The 17,734-nt window shown below is 35.5% G+C and overlaps 1 protein-coding gene across 2 annotated transcripts in view; it reads left to right on the top strand.

The window, feature by feature from the left end:
• Positions 1-15,511, top strand: part of LOC311084222 (uncharacterized protein) — a 316,630-nt gene extending 301,119 nt beyond the window's left edge. The window contains exons 1-4 of one of the 2 annotated variants that reach the window (XM_084116138.1): positions 7,813-7,991; positions 8,334-8,640; positions 8,861-9,154; positions 10,669-15,511. In XM_084116138.1, coding sequence (XP_083972264.1) covers positions 8,403-8,640; positions 8,861-9,154; positions 10,669-11,006 — 870 coding nt within the window. In that variant the 5' untranslated portion in view covers positions 7,813-7,991; positions 8,334-8,402 and the 3' untranslated portion in view covers positions 11,007-15,511. Of the gene's footprint in view, positions 1-7,812; positions 7,992-8,333; positions 8,641-8,860; positions 9,155-10,668 lie in introns of those variants that run through there. The other variant, XM_084116137.1, reaches the window with a different exon arrangement.
• The last annotated feature ends 2,223 nt before the right edge of the window (positions 15,512-17,734 follow it).

The raw sequence follows: 17,734 nt of genomic DNA, 5'->3' as shown, positions 1-17,734 counted from the left end.
TGTTTGACCCCAAAGGAATTTAATAAATCTATAAACGCAGCCCCTAACGCATCATTTGGATTATCTACGTGTATGTTAAAATCTCCAACAATTAATGCTTTATCTACATTGACCAATAGATCTGAGAGAAAATCTGCAAACTCTTTTAGGAAATCAGCGTAAGGCCCAGGCGGTCTATATACGGTAGCCAAGGCTAGAGATAATATGGATTTTTTTCTAACATCTAAGAGCGTAACATTTAGTACAAGTATTTCAAACGAAATAAACTTATAACCCGTTTTCTGAGTAACATTGAGAATATCTCTATAGACCGCTGCAACACCGCCGCCACGACCAATCAGACGGGGTTCGTGCTTATAGGAGTATCCTGATGGAGTAGACTCATTTAGACCGAAATAATCATTAGGTTTAAGCCAAGTTTCAGTAAGGCAAAGGACATCGAAGCTATTATCCGTGACTATTTCATTTACAATAACTGCCTTAGGTGTGAGTGATCTAATGTTTAGAAGACCTAGCTTTAGAAATTGTTTTTGTTTACTAATAGCAACATTTTCTGGTTTAATAACAATTAGATTTTTTCTAGATCCTGCAGTAGATTTATTATTTGATCTCACTAAACGAGGAATAGACACAGTTTCTATGCAATGTTCTACACTATTTATATCAGTTAATTTGGTGCAGCAGAGACTATGATTTGAACTTTTGGTTACTAGTCAAAAGGTATTTAACATTTTGGAGATGTTATCTGACAGAAGATCCGATCCGAATCTGCTTGGGTGTAAGCCATCGGCACGGTAAAGCCTAGGACGCTCCCAAAACAGATTCCAATTATTTACAAAGAGCAGTTTCTGCTCATTGCACCATGACATTAACCATTCATTTAGCGCGAATAATCTACTAAACTTTTCATGACCTAGTCGGTACGTGGGAAGCGGTCCTGACACAATGATCGTTATATCAGGCGATGTGCTGCGTACCGTATCGATCAGATTCCTGAAGTCTTTCTTCAGAACCTCTGTCTGTCGCAGCCTGATGTCAGCCCCTCCCGCGTGCAGGACCACAGTTCCGACGCGCTCGTTCAGAATCTCGGGAACGTGAGCAGCGATTTCAGAAACACGAGCACCAGGAAAGCAGTGACTATGCACCTTACTTTTATTTAACGTAGCTTGTACGTGTCGAACGATGGAATCACCGATGATTACAGCATCGCGTTCTGTTTCGCGAAGAGGGGAGAAGCAGTTTTGTGTGGATATCTCGAAAACCGGGAGGGTCGGAGAGAGTTTTCTTGGTCTAGACCTGACTCGCGTCTTCCGCTGCGGAAATATCCAGGCTTCGTGGTGGCATGTTGGAGCCGGCGTAAACGAGACCATGGCTGATCGCGGCCTCGACGCTCGTGACCGATGCTGAGTAACGCACGGAGTAGACGAGGTCGGAGTCAGCGGGTTAGTAACGTTGATCACTGATTTGTGTGCATCGGCGCGTGATGTTTCAAGAGCTAACCGCCGGTCTATCAGCTCGGCTTTTCTCACTAAAAGGTCGTGGATCTGTTTCTCAACAGCTTCCAGCTCAGACTGCAACGCGTGTAGCTCAAATGTGTCCTCACCTGCACCAAAAGGTAGACTACTTACATCTGATATATTCGCCATTTTAACAGATGGACAGTAAGTTAAGTTAGCAACGACGCTACCAGTGATGCTATCAATATTAATACTAATTTATGACTGAAGTCTTGGATATAATCCGTCTTTTTAGTGGTACAGGTGTAGAGTAGACGCACGATAGGCGAAAAAAATGTTTGTTTGTAAGTGAGTGTGGAGAAGACGCGTTCAGCCGTGATCCACAGGAGTAACCTATAAGAGTATCCGACGTTGGATCACTAATAGGCTTGAGACGCGTCTGCTCAACAGTCCGCGTTGTAACTATGAGGTGAGGAAAAATAGAAAATGTTCGTTGTAAGTGAGTTTAAAGAGAAATCAAGAATTATAAATCAATCGATGGAGCTCCAAAGACAACAACGCGTTCAGACGCGACGCATGCGCATTCGAAACAGGAAGTCGAGAACCATATATTGTTATTGAGAATGTTACAAAAAACTAAAAGGTAAATAAAACAAACAATTAAAGTAAAGTAGTTTCTTATATGGTAGCAAACAGCTTTTCACATCATGGAACCATACAGCACACACACACACACACACACAGTCAAAAGACTGTTTGCCCTCTCCGCCACCCCAGAGACTGCAGCTTCCTGTCTTTAAGGCCTTTCCTATGAAGGTATTTTTGGTGCAAATCAACTGAACGCCTGTGACAGTGAAATTTGTAGTTGTAGAGAATAGCCACACATGTGTATCAGTAAATTTGAAGTCACAGAGAGAAATGTTTTAAGAGTTGCAAACTTGTAGACTTTTTTTTCCTCTTCCACAAACACAACACACCGGTTACACCTTCTCAAATTCTTCAATGCAGGTTCACAAATCCTATTCTACAAATCACAAATTAAGAAACTCGTACGCTCACATTTTTGCTACAATTGCTGCAGTGAATATGGTGCAAAACGCATTTACACACCCGCATCAAAAAATGTGAATCATCCGCAAATCAGTATGTGAATTCATCCGATGAGAGTTGCACACTTTTAGAATATTTTCTCACAAATGTCTTGTATATTTTTCTAGCACAAACACAAGTACATAACTACAACTGCTTAAATCTGCTGTGACGAGTCTGTTATTCAGACTGATTCGACACTGTTTTTCACTTACAAGTGACAAGTTTCGTGCAGTCTCCCTTTTTCACCATTTATCAATGTGAAATGTGGAGTAAAAGTGAGTTGTGCATCTGTAGAGGCAGTGGGCGGAGCCTACATGAATATTCATGAGTTTCCCTGGCATGCGCGTGGATCTGATCATTTTAGTTCACGCTCCTCGTTTCTCAGCAGGTTTAATTATTTCAAAAAAAGGTACCACCTTCACTCCACCTTCAGCTTCCCAACCGTCCTTTAGGTGGCGGTAGACAGATCTGTGGCCATATATATATATATATATATATACTCATATATATATGAGTGATCATATATATATATATATATATATATATATATATATATATATGATCACTCACACACACACACACACACACACACACACGTATTATAACTATTAACTATTCACTAGAAAGAAACGTGAAATCAACTCAAAGCTCAATTTGGCTCCTACAGTATTAATATTTTATATATTTATATATTATTATTTTATATTTTATATATTAGTATTTATTATTAAAGCTATTTAACAGTATTAATCTTTGCAAACCCTGTTTCTGTTTGTTCTCTGTGTGTTTGACAGATGAAGTGAAGTCAGTGTCAGTGAAGGAGGGAGATTCAGTCTCTCTAAACTCTGATCTTACTGAAATGAAGGATTATAATCTGATTCAGTGGAGGTTTGGAGATGAAAACACTTTAATAGCAGAAATCAATAAACTGTCCAACAGAATCACTGTATATGATGATGTTCTTGATGGGAGATTCAGAGACAGACTGAAGCTGGACAATCAAACTGGATATCTGACCATCACAAACACCACAACTGAACATGATGGAGATTATCAACTACAGATGTTTCCAGGAAGATTCTCATCAAAAGTATTCAATGTTTTTGTCTATGGTGAGTAGAGATCATTAGTCTTGTCCATCAAATAGTCTTATTTTATTCACTATTTGCATATTGAATTGTTGAGTCATTTTAGAGTTTGAAATGACAAATCATTTGAAATGACAAATCAAAAACAACTGAATATAATATTGTTGATCCTATTTCTGTGTATTCAGAAATATTAGTTGATGTCAGCGCTGATATTAGTGTTTATTGACTGATCTGGGGCTCGTTCTTCGTACGTTGCTTAAAACATTCGGGATCAAATGAGACATCCAAGATGATATCATTGTGCTAATCATGATCTGGCTAATTAGGTTCTTCGAACGCACCCGGATATGATTAGTATCGCTGAATTGAGTTATCTGAGATAATTGCGCATTCATGCGAAGTTTAAAAGGGGATATGTAACGATAGTAGAAACACTGATCAGCGTGGCCAAAGAGCGCGCACAGTTTTACTCAGCAGAGCAAGAACTAATAGTCGAAGTTTATTCGGAATTTTGATGTTTAATCAAAACGCCAGGGAACACCTCAAAATCTGCAAAAGCCAGGAGAGAGGGCTGGCAAAAAGTAGCAGACAATTTAAATCCGTTAGAAGTGGCCATGTTAGATGTTAATAAAATAAAAAGACAAATAAAAGTGAAGTACAAAAATATTCTACATAATGATAGCCTAATTTTTAGTTATATTATAGTCTCTTTTATAAAAGGCACTGTTAAATTGTTACGTCTTTGGTTGAAGCAGAGGAGGAAGCAGGATCCACGTGCTGTAGTCTTTTATTAAATAACCTCAAAATTTAACATATACAAGCACAAACTCAGGACTAAGACTCGGGGAACAGAATAACCGCAATGGTGCAACAATAAACAAGAACTGACCAAGACTGAACTAAACACAGGGCTTAAATACACAGACAGACAAGCTAAACAAGATAACAAGGGGGCGTGGTTAATAGAAACACCTGGGGAGACTAATCAACATAACAGGGAACTGATGAACACGGGACAGGACAGAGGAACACAGATATAAATCATTACATAAATAAATGGTTGTCTGTTTATAAAAGCAACCAAGAAAAAGGCTGAGAAAAAAAGAAAAGATCTTAGTAGCCTACGCTGTAAAATAATTTTTGCTACATTAAATTAAGGCTGTATAGTTATTTCAACTGTTAAATCTTGAGTAATGATGAATTGCTTTGACTTGTGAAAGTGAAAACTGATAAACTTATGTTAATGTAAAAATATTTTGCCATGAGTTATTGATCACATTTTTTCCGAGTGTAGTTCATTGTAATGACATTGTGTTTTCCTCTTTTGTGCACTTTTACATAATACACCAACACTTGTATCTGTTCCCAAGAAAGTGGTGGCTGAAATATGTGCAGTAAGTGGACATTTCCACTTTTCAACTTTCCAAGGGAAAGAAAGTAGAAGACTTTGTAATGTCTATTTGTTTCCATTGCACTGGACAGTGAATAAACCCTCTCAGATAACTGTCATATGGAGGAACTAGCCTACCTGCAAGTGCATAAATAACTTTACTTAATTTATACTTGTATGCTTTATGGCTGCAATATAAGTTGCAGGATTCCACATCTACAGAAAGGCCTACAGAAGAGTCTGCACAGACAGAGGGGACATCTATGTCTCCTCTGTCTGTGTTTCCTTTTTTTATATGCTGCAATATAAAAAAAGGAAACTGCCCACTTATAGGCCTACAGGTGGGCAGTGTATAGCCAACTTTTCCTTTTTATTTGTTGCATGAGGCATGTGTCTAATATCTCTTGTTGCAGGCACTTGACCACTGGCTTTTCTTTACAAAGAACAATTGAAATAAAACTCAAGGAACTAAGCATATTTGTCTTTTATTAAACATTTAATGAAGTGTTTTTTTTTGTTTGTTTTTTGTTGTTGCAATGTTGTGTAATATGGCACATGCAACAATGTCACAGGCCCTGTCAGGTGTGCAACCCTCAGACTTTTCAGACACTGAAATCTTCCCTTTAGTTAGCCAAAGTTCATTTCATTGTGTGTCCTTGTTCTGGCTAGAGCTGCATTGTAACTGGTCTGGGTCAGGGAATGGGTCATAAAACACCTGTCTGCAGGCAGGAACATGTCATAATCACCTATGAAAAAATGCAGTTCTGTTAGGATCAGCATAAGTGTATGTAATACAGTGAGCTTGATATTTAATTGTGGAACTTTTCTTACCACTTTCAAATAATGTGCATAAATGTGAATCTCTGAAAATTCTTAAGTCATGCACAGATCCTGGCCATTTTGCTTTCACATTTGTGATATGGAAGATTTTAGTCAACTGCCTTTTTTTTATTTGATATAATATTTTTAATCTGGAATATTAAGAATCACAATAGTAACTGGGCTGCACATTTACATTGTGAATCCCCTTTCTGTTCACATAATCCCCTTCATTGAGGCCTTGATGGCAGTCTATGGTAGCCTATAGTCTATGGTACCAATCACGTTAGTGAAGCCTGAGTGACATATCTGTAATCGGCATGGTCATGATTGTATGATCTTCATAAAAAATTATGATAGCCTAAAAAAAAAAAAAAAAAAAAAATTGCTTTACAACATTGGGTCTTAAAAGGCTTGGAAATGCCACAAAAAAAACAGAAAAAAACAACAACTGTTTTTTAAACATAAAAGCGACAAAAAACGACAATCTCACGAATCACGAGAAAAAATATATATCTCAGAAAGAAAGTGCACTATCGCGCTGCGCTGGATTTCCCGTATCAGCTCCGCTTATGAAGCCGCGATCTAATCCTGTTTACATGAAATAAGCCTGCTCCCGACCAGGTTTAAGATTGCGCACCTGTTGCTATGACAGCAAGTCCAGGATGAGCGTCGAAGAACCAAACAATCCAAGATCATGCCAAATCGCCAACAATCAAATCCAGCTAAGTGAGTTAGCGACGTACGAAGAACGGGCCCCTGGTATAGTTATGCTGGGCAACAATGGTAAAAGCTCTGATCACATGCTCTGGTAATAATAGCTTTGTAGGACTATATTTTATTTTGATAATTAGTAGGAAAAAAATAAATAATAATTGTGGTGTATTGGGTGGTGTAATCTGTTAAATTGATTATGTTGATTGATTATTGAAAAATAATAATATATTGATATATTCATGTTTAATATTATTTTAATATAGGGTGATTTTCTGTTCCTTTTTTTCATGTGTTGTTTAATTTAATTAGGTGATTGTAAGTTTAAATATTGATGATTACAAGCTTGGTGGAAATGCAATTAATTGCAATTAATTACAGCAAATTGTGCAATTAATTAGTTAATTTTTTTTAATCGATTCCCAGCCTTAGTTTATTTCAAATTGAATTTATTCTTTTCAGATTAAATTATTTGTGAGTTTATTTTACAGTTCTTTAAAGTGGCAGATGCAGAACACTAATAAGAAAAACTGGTAACTCGCTTAGTGTTTTTATTTGTAAAAATGTGTTTTATCAACACCAGGATGGTGTAATATTTGACTCCTATAAGGTTGAGAAGATTGTGATTTCCATTTTTTTAAAGGTGTTAGGTCAACACCAGAACAGTGTAGAATTTTAACTGCACCCAGCTCTATAACAGTGTTGTTGTTCTCTGCATTGGTGTTAATATTTTACTCTCTTAGTGTTCATATTGTAACACTGTGTCGGTGTTGCGAGAGGCAACACTTTTGAAAGTGTTGAACTAACACTTTGTGGGTGGTTCCCATACACTTTTAAAGTGTTGAAATTAACTCTATTGGTGTTGATTTCCGGATTTCAGATTTACTGTGCATGGAATGATGATTTTGAGAGTGACCTTGGTACCAGATAGTCTCAGTGAGCTCGTATTATGATTTAGACATGCAAAGATGATTTAAGTATTTTCAGACCTTTAGAAAACACTTGAAAACGCTAGTATGGATGGAGATACATTATCAAGCCTGTTTATTTCTGCTTGATTTACACTGATTTGGACTTAAACTTTGTTCACTGCTTGTGTGTTTGGCCTTGCTTCAGAGAAGCTGTTTGCTGATCGCCTGAACTTTGTCTTTTCCTGGTTTTGAGTTTTCATTCAGGGCCAGAATTCATTTGAAAATGTAAGATCAGCAAAAGCTTGTTGATTTTCGTGATGTTAAAGAGTGACGTGGACGTTGTGAGTGTAAACTGTGTGAGAGGTTACACAACCAGATAAATATCTCAGTTCAGTCTTTCAGAGCAATCTGAGTGTTTCAGACATTAAGAGTTACTATCGTGGGCTTTTCAGTGAACCGATGAAGAAAATGTTCCTCAAATTAGTTTTGCTCTGTTTGTGTTTGTGGCGTCTGGATGGTGAGTTTTAAATGTGTTTTTCTGCTTTCAGTTGTTTCTGTTCTGATGTGATAAATTACTGGTTAAATTAGTCAGAAATTATTAACATTCACTGTTATTCTCGTATAGAAACAAATAATGTGTGATTTTGCTGAGAGAAAACACTTATTTGAGATTAAAGTCACTTGATTGTATAAAACTGTTTAACTATTTCTCATTTTCATTCATCATCTTTTATCTTTGAAATGCTGCATAATATTAATCACTTCACATTTACTTGATTAAAAGTATTTTAGTGAAGCTTCATCAAACCAACATCAAGTGATTTTAAAGCTTTAATCTGTGAAAAACTCTGTTCTTCAGGAGTGTTTGGTGATGATGAAGTGAGTGTTTGAGGGAGATTCAGTCTCTCTAAACTCCAATCTTACTGAAATGAAGGATGATGATGTGATTCAGTGGTGGTTTGAAATCACTTTAATAGCAGAAATCAATGTAACGGCCGACAGAATCACTGTATATGATGATGTTCTTGATGGGAGATTCAGAGACAGACTGAAGCTGGACAATCAAACTGGATCTCTGACCATCACAAACACCACAACTGATCATCCTGGACGTTATGAACTACTGACCAACAGTGAGAGCAAGGGTTTCAGACTCTATGTCCTTGGTGAGTTAAATATTTGTTTCACCTGTTTTATATTTTAATCAGCACAAATATACAATTAATAATTCAACATTCATTTTGCTTTTGGTGTTTAATGATGAAATTCATTTCAAATTTAAATTTCAAACTATTTACTTTTATAAACCATCAAGTGGCCGTCTTAATCTGTGACGAACCCTGTGTCTGTGTGTGTGTGTGTGTGTGTGTGTGTGTGGTGATTCAGTCCTGAAGTTAGTGAATGAGGGAGATTCAGTCTCTCTAAACTCTGATCTTACTGAAATGAAGGATGATGATGTGATTCAGTGGAGGATTGAAAACACTTTAATAGCTGAAATCAATAAACGGGCCGACAGAATCACTGTATATGATGATGTTCTTGATGGGAGATTCAGAGACAGACTGAAGCTGGACAATCAAACTGGATCTCTGATCATCACAAACACCACAACTGAACATGGTGGAGAATATTATCTACAGGTCAACTTTGTGATCAAGTTTTTCATTCTCGTTGTCATTGGTGAGTTCAAAAAAGTTTACACCTGTTTTTAAATGAAAAAATTTAAATGAATTCATACACGATTTAAAAAAATAATAATTTTATATTGTTTATTTTTAATGTCAATTTTAAACTATTCGATTATTAAACCACTATAAAGTGATTTAACAGTATTTGCAGTAGCTTTTTCCAGTCTGATCTTTGTTTTCTATTTGCTACTGTGTGCTGAGCTGGATATAGTTTGACGCAGTTGTAAAGATGAGGAGTAGAAGTTGATCCAGTCGGTTCAATGACCATTTATTGTTATTGAGAATGTTACAAAAAACTAAAAGGTAAATAAAACAAACAATTAAACTAAAGTAGTTTCTTATATGGTAGCAAACAGCTTTTCACGTCATGGAACCATACAGCACACACACACACACACACACAGTCAAAAGACTGTTCGCCCTCTCCGCCACCCCAGAGACTGCAGCTTCCTGTCTTTAAGGCCTTTCCTATGAAGGTATTTTTGGTGCAAATCAACTGAACGCCTGTGACAGTGAAATTTGTAGTTGTAGAGAATAGCCACACATGTGTATCAGTAAATTTGAAGTCACAGAGAGAAATGTTTTAAGAGTTGCAAACTTGTAGACTTTTTTTTCCTCTTCCACAAACACAACACACCGGTTACACCTTCTCAAATTCTTCATTGCAGGTTCACAAATCCTATTCTACAAATCACAAATTAAGAAACTCGTACGCTCACATTTTTGCTACAGTTGCTGCAGTGAATATGGTGCAAAACGCATTTACACACCCACATCAAAAAATGTGAATCATCCGCAAATCAGTATGTGAATTCATCCGATGAGAGTTGCACACTTTGAGAATATTTTCTCACAAATGTCTTGTATATTTTTCTAGCACAAACACAAGTACATAACTACAACTGCTTAAATCTGCTGTGACGAGTCTCAAACACTGTTTTTCACTTACAAGTGACAAGTTTCACGCAGTCTCCCTTTTGCACCATTTATCAATGTGAAATGTGGAGTAAAAGTGAGTTGTGCATCTGTAGAGGCAGTGGGCGGAGCCTACATGAATATTCATGATTTTCCCTGGCATGCGCGCAGATCTGATCATTTTAGTTCACGCTCCTCGTTTCTCAGCAGGTTTAATGGATTATTTCAAAAAAAGGTACCACCTTCAGCTTCCCAACCGTCCTTTAGGTGGCGGTAGACAGACATGTGGCCATATATATATATATATATATATATATATATATATATATATATATATATATATATATATATATATATATATATATATAATCACACACACACACACACACACACGTATTATAACTATTAACTATTCACAAGAAAGAAACGTGAAATCAACTCAAAGCTCAATTTGGCTCCTACAGTATTAATATTTTATATATTTATATATTATTATTATATATTTTATATATTAGTATTTATTATTAAAGCTATTTAACAGTATTAATCTTTGCAAACCCTGTTTCTGTTTGTTCTCTGTGTGTTTGACAGATGAAGTGAAGTCAGTGTCAGTGATTGAGGGAGATTCAGTCTCTCTAAACTCTGATCTTACTGAAATGAAGGATTATAATCTGATTCAGTGGAGGTTTGGAGATGAAAACACTTTAATAGCAGAAATCAATAAACTGTCTGACAGAATCACTGTATATGATGATGTTCTTGATGGGAGATTCAGAGACAGACTGAAGCTGGACAATCAAACTGGATCTCTGACCATCACAAACACCAGAACTGAACATGCTGGAGATTATAAACTACAGATGTTTCCAGGAAGATTCTCATCAAAAGTATTCAATGTTTCGGTAACACTTTACAATAAGGTTCATTAGTTAACTACATTAGTTAACATTAACTAATAATGAACTGCACTTATACAGCATTTGTTCAACTTTGTTAATGTTAATTTCAACATTTACTAATACTTCATTAAAATTTTGTTAACATTAGTTAATGCACTGTGAACTAACATGAACAAACAATGAACAGCTTTATTTGTATTAACTAACATTAACAAAGATTAACAAAAACAGTAATAAATGTATTGCTCATTGTTAGTTCATGTTAGTTAATACATTAACTAATGTTTAATAAAGGAACCTTATTGTAAAGTGTTACCAATGTTTCTGTCTATGGTGAGTAGAGATCATTAGTCTTGTCCATCAAATAGTCTTATTTTATTCACTATTTGCATATTGAATTGTTGAATCATTTTAGAGTTTGAAATGACAAATCATTTGAAATGACAAATCAAAAACAACTGAATATAATATTGTTGATCTTATTTCTGTGTATTCAGAAATATTAGTTGATGTCAGCGCTGATATTAGTGTTTATTGACTGATCTGGGGCTCGTTCTTCGTACGTTGCTTAAAACATCCGAGATCAAATGAGACATCCAAGATGATATCATCGTGCTAATCATGATCCGGCTAATTGGGTTCTTCGAACACACCTGCTGGATATGATTAGTATCGCTGGATTGAGTTATCTGAGATAATTGCGCATTCATGCGAAGTTTAAAAGGGGATATGTATCGATAGTAGAAACATTGATCAGCAACGCTGCTATTGGCTGCTCAGCGTGGCCAAAGAGCGCGCACAGTTTTACTCAGCAGAGCAAGAACTAATAGTCGAAGTTTATTCAGAATTTTAATGTTTAATCAAAACGCCAGGGAACACCTCAAAGTCTGCAAAAGCCAGGAGAGAGGGCTGGCAAAAAGTCCAGACATGGGGGCTGGCAGACATCCGTTAGAAGTGGCCATGTTAGATGTTTTTAGCACTTATTAGCCTATATTTTTGTATTTTAATAATTGCATAATTAATTTGTTCATTGTAATGTCAGAGTCACCACACAAGAACATGGGAACAAATAAAAGTGCAAAAATATTCTACATAATGGTAGCCTAATTTTTAGTTATATTATAGTCTCTTTTATAAAAGACACTGTTAAATAAATGGTTGTCTGTTTATAAAAGCAACCAAGAAAAAGGCTGAGAAAAATAGAAAAGATCTTAGTAGCCTACGCTGTAAAATCACATTAAATTAAGGCCGTATAGTCATTTCAACTGTTAAATCTTCATTGAAAATTGTACAAATACAGCAGCCGCACACTCAAAAACTGTGCAAGATCAATTTATTAGCAAGCTTTCGGTCTTGCGACCTTTTTCAGGCATACAAACAAAGTGAATGTGGCCATACAAAAGGGCTCTTGCCAATCACCTCTCCTAATTACATAATGCCAGACACCTGTGTTAACATGGCTAAAGCTACAAGGATAGGGAACATGGGAAATGTAGTTCAACATAGCCTATATCAAGTATAGCCTTAGGTACAGGGTCTACTGAAAACAAAAAAACACAAAAACACATAAATTACATCAAAACTTCAAATAGAAAAATACATTACAAGATAACCTTGCATCGACACAAATAGAAAGAAACCACTATTCTATGCAAATATCAGGCTATGACCATCATAAAGCATAGAATAGTCTATAGTGATGAGATTAAAGAAACACGCTCATATCAAACTCCTCATTGAGACCCAGTGGTTGTAGAGCTTCTAACATATAGATCCAATACAGCTCTCTCTGACATAGTCGCCTGTCAACATCACCCCCTCTCTGAGAAGTAACCTGTTCTATTCCCTGAAACCTGAGGGAGGATAGAGGATGCGAGTGGTTATTAAAATGGCGGGCAACAGGATAATTCATATCATTTCGTCTTATTGAACTTTTGTGTTCGCTAATTCTTTGCTTCAGAGGGCGAATAGTTTTACCAATATAGATCAGATCACACGTGCATTTAAGCATATATACAACATTTTTAGTGTTGCATGTGATAACCCCTCTTACTGGATAACCCCTCTTACTGATCAAGAACTGTTAAATCTTGAATAATGATGAATTGCTTTGACTTGTGAAAGTGAAAACTGATAAACTTATGTTAATGTAAAAATATTTTGCCATGAGTTATTGATCACATTTTTCCCGAGTGTAGTTCATTGTAATGACATTGCGTTTTCCTCTTTTGTGCACTTTTACATAATACACCAACACTTGTATCTGTTCCCAAGAAAGTGGTGGCTGAAATATGTGCAGGAAGTGGACATTTTCTAACTTTCCAAAGGAAAGAAAGTATAAGACTTTGTAATGTCCATTTGTTTCCATTGCACAGATTTCATTAAAAATATCTTCATTTGTGTTGTGAAGATGAAAGAAAGTCTTACATGTTTGGAACGACATGAGGGTGAGTAATTAATGGCAGAATTTCCATTTGTGAGTGAACTAACCCTTTAAGAATAAATTAAGACACGCACCTTAAGAAATCTCACTAAATCGTCAGCTGCCCGGAAGAATCTTTGCTCCGTTGTTGTGGCTTTGTGACGTTGGGGGCAGGTGATGGACAGATTTTTCCCAATCAGTTGAGTCTAAAATTAAACAGCAAGAAAACATATACCTGTCAAATCATGAAAAGGTTTTAAAACTCATTTTAAGTAAAAAAAAAAAAAAAAAAAAAAAGATTTACTTTTGTAAAATAATTTGACTGGACAAATTCAAAATGAGTGTTATGAAACACAGAAAATCTAGTTATACCAAATAGCAACAAAGCTATGATTATTTTTAATCTAGTTATACCAAATAGCAACAAAGCTATGATTATTTTTTTTTATGTTTGTGCCCATGATTCTCTCATACATGCATGTTCTCTGTTACATCTCACGCCCGTTTCACACATACTCCGTGTGCAGTGGGTATGCGGTGCGTGTTGCAGTGCGTATGCAGTGCAGGAGCAGCACGCGCAATAGTGCTTTCACATATGCTGCGTTTGCAGTGCGTAACTGATCCGCTGCTGTAAGCTATACCACAAATACATACTCACTATTTGTATTTCAAATCCAGAAGTTATCAGCAACTTCTATTTAAAAAAAGTTTTTTGTCAGCATTGCAATTCTCTTTGTACACATATACACTGTTTAATAGACGTATTCACGTTTAAACACAATTTAAACAACATATTATTAAATGCATTACTTCTATATAATTATATATTAAGTTGCTCAAGCAAGTGGTAAAATATTTTACCATGTAGGCTACTTATATTAAAATCGCATAGCCTACATTTTAAATTAAAACTTAAAATTGACAAAAACAGCAGACTCATACCCTTTCCTTTCTTTTGCATAATTTAAATCTTTATACAATAAATCTTGCATGTCACAAAGAACTTGTTTTTCCACCTCCACGAATGAGACGAGTGTTGTTCATTATGTTGTCTTGTTTAAGTAAATGGTATTTTCCCTTGATTTACCCCGGTCTTAACGTCTCATGCATTGCGATTCTCTTTGTACGCATATACACTCTTTAACAGACGTATGCACGTTTAAACACAATTTAAACAACGTCAGCCTATTATTCAATGCATTACTTCTACTTATATTAAGTTGCTCAAGTAAGTGGGCAAATATTTAACCGTGTACTTATATTAAATCGCAAACATTTTAAATTAAAACGCAGACAAAAACAGCCGACTCTCATGCCTTTTCTTTTTCATTTAAATTTTAATACAATAAATCTTGTATCACAAAGAACTTGTTTTTCCACCTCCACGAATGAGACAAGTGTTGTTCATTATGTCACCTTGTTGAGGTAAATTGTAGCTTTCCTTGCTTTACCCCGGTCTTAAAGTGAAAAAAAAGTATTTAAATACATTTATGGTGAGATTACTACATTTTATTTAATTAATCGCATTTATGGTGAAATTGCTACATTTTCAATTCAATCTGTGTTCATTTTGACCACGAAACATGCGCTGTCACTTTAATTCAGCGTTTGCAGCACAGCAAAAATAGACTCGGTGCGGAAACGATCTCTGCACTGCATTTGCGGTGCGTATTTTTTTCCGTGAGCGAAATGTATGTGAGCAACATGAATGTACATGTTTGTATTTTTGAGAGAATAATGTTTATGCATGGTTATTGAAAAAACTAAAACCTAAAGTTTCTGAAATACGGCCACAAAACACATGCTAAATATGTGTCAATAAGACTTTTGACTAATGGATGTTGTCGCCTAGAGACCTTTTTTCTTCAAAATGATGTGAAAATAATCCTGCCTAATCATTCACATAACACAATACATTGATTTAAATTTTGCAAGACACTTTCTGTTTGGAAAGGCAATATGCGAGTGGGCGTCAATGATCCAACACCATCATGCATATTTAGTGGTTCGCACCTGAGGAGACAATGGGGCCCGCATACTTAATGAGCCATTAATTCAGGTGTGTCACTGAGCCACAGGAAAGAATGCAAGAGCAACAGTTGGAAGCATCAAATTTTTTTTTATTTTTCCACAAATTGTGCTTGCAAATTGGCCTATAATATCCAAGGAAAACATGTCTAGTAATTGTGCAGTTAATTCTCATACTGTATTTTCAGTTTTGGAATATTTATCCTCTCCCCAAATTTGTCACTAATAAAACACAATAAAAATTATTTAAAGAAAAGGCTTATATTTACCTTTTAATAGTTTGTTTACATCTACCTTGTAAATATATATTTTTTTTATTTAAAAGGTTACAATTACAACAACAATTTAAGTGTAATCTTTCTTTGTAAAAACTAAAGTATACATTTTATCATACATATTTCAAAGTTAAGGATTCATTACTTGAATATAGCCTAGGCTACATTGGAATAAACACTATAACATACTATTTGATTACTTTATTTTTGACAAAACATACTATATTTAACATATGAGCAAAAATTGGCAAACAAAAGCTTATTTGAGGTGGCAGATATTTTACAGTAAAAATGTATAATCTATCCAAAACTAATCAACGAAATGTTGTCTTTCATATGTCTGTAACATAGGTCTTTCGTTTTTATTATAAGAAATATAAATGTTAATTTGCAGTTTAATACGTTGCTTACACAAATACATTTTATTTCAACATATTTCAGTCGATTTTTACTCAGTATAGCAATACAGTTTGCTAAAAGAAAACATTCATTCACACACAGAAACGCGATTCAAATTTAAACCTTTAAACCGTCTTTTTGCGAGTTGTAGTAAACAGCGCGCATCTCTGTCGTTCATTCATTCACACACAGAAACGCGATTCACTTGAGAATGAAAAAAAAAACTTACTACAGTATTCCTCAGCTCAGCGGCATCCATTGCTCCTCGAAATACCAGCACTTCTGAGTTACATTTTCCATTATTATTATTACAATAGTATTATTCCTCACAGCGCCGTGAGACAGTGTAAACAAGTACAATGATCTGAATAAGCTTGATGTGAAAGAAATTATGTTTACCCCTTTGAATTTCTGTTTATAGTGTAAATATATATATATATATATACATACATATATGTATTTATATACAGCCTCTAAGTGCCATCTGAAATTTTATTCTAGAATGATCATTTTTATAAAGCTTGTATATTTAAGTAATTTCACTTAAATGACAATTAATAGGTAATTTGCATTGCCATTTAAGTGAAATTATTGAACTTAAATATACAAGCTTGGTAAAAATTATCAATCTAGAATAAAATTTCAGATGCAAAAGAAAACATATATGTGTGTGTGTATACTGTTCTAACGTTTTCTTTGTTCGAAGCAGAGACCAGTGAGACAGTTGGGATCGCGTTCAACAGAAGTTGTTCTTTATTGAGAACTCCACTGTACGCGGCTGTAGAAACTTCCAACATGATCTAATCTAACATAACTTTACATGGTATCTTATAGGCATTTTAGGAGGAGGGACTTTTGGGGGTGGAGACAAATTCAAACAAAGCATGTAAATGAGTATACAGGTTAAGGTAACACCCTAGACTGTGAGGGTCTGGCCAATCCTAATTCAATCAGCATAAGGCTCCAAGGGCCATTTGGGTCTGAAAACCATTTGCAGAACAAAAGGTGAGATTCTCAGTGAATCATTCGTGTGAATCATTCGTCGCCACTTTAGCATTTTTGGTGATAAGGACAGGAGCACTGAGAGGAACAAGTCCAGGGCACTGAGAGCAGAACTCCTCTTCAGGAATAAGATGTTGAGGAATGTCTTCCTTCTTTACATCTTCTATAAAAACATCTGATATTGTGTCTGGAAGCTTTTTGTTATGGTATATATATTGTACCAAAACTTCCATCTCTCAATTCATCTTTTCTGGCATTTTGAAACTCAGAATTGTTTACAGCACTTTCAAAATCATTGAATTCTGACTCAGTCAAGATCTGTGATATTAGCTGAGTGACTTCAGCTAGAGACATATCGTAGAGCCGCATCTTTTTGGACAACTCTCTCCTAAACTCAGAAAAATTTCTTTGCACTGATGGCAAACTTTCAGCAATTCTCTCAATATCTTTAGGACATAAAGATGTTTTGACTGCTTGTGGCTGCAATATGGGGGTTGCAAATGAAACTGTATCAACACCTTTTCCCTGAGGCTTTTGTCTAGCTACGCACACTTCAACTGCATTTACATCTGCATTGACATTGTCCTCTATACTATCAAAAGACTGTAAATCAGGATAGCTTTCATCTGACT

Source organism: Abramis brama, assembly GCF_963993115.1.
Source record: "Abramis brama genome assembly, chromosome: 6".
NCBI classification, from domain to species: domain Eukaryota; kingdom Metazoa; phylum Chordata; class Actinopteri; order Cypriniformes; family Leuciscidae; genus Abramis; species Abramis brama.
Note: the sequence above shows the minus strand (reverse complement) of the source record. Positions and strands in the feature narration are given on the sequence as shown.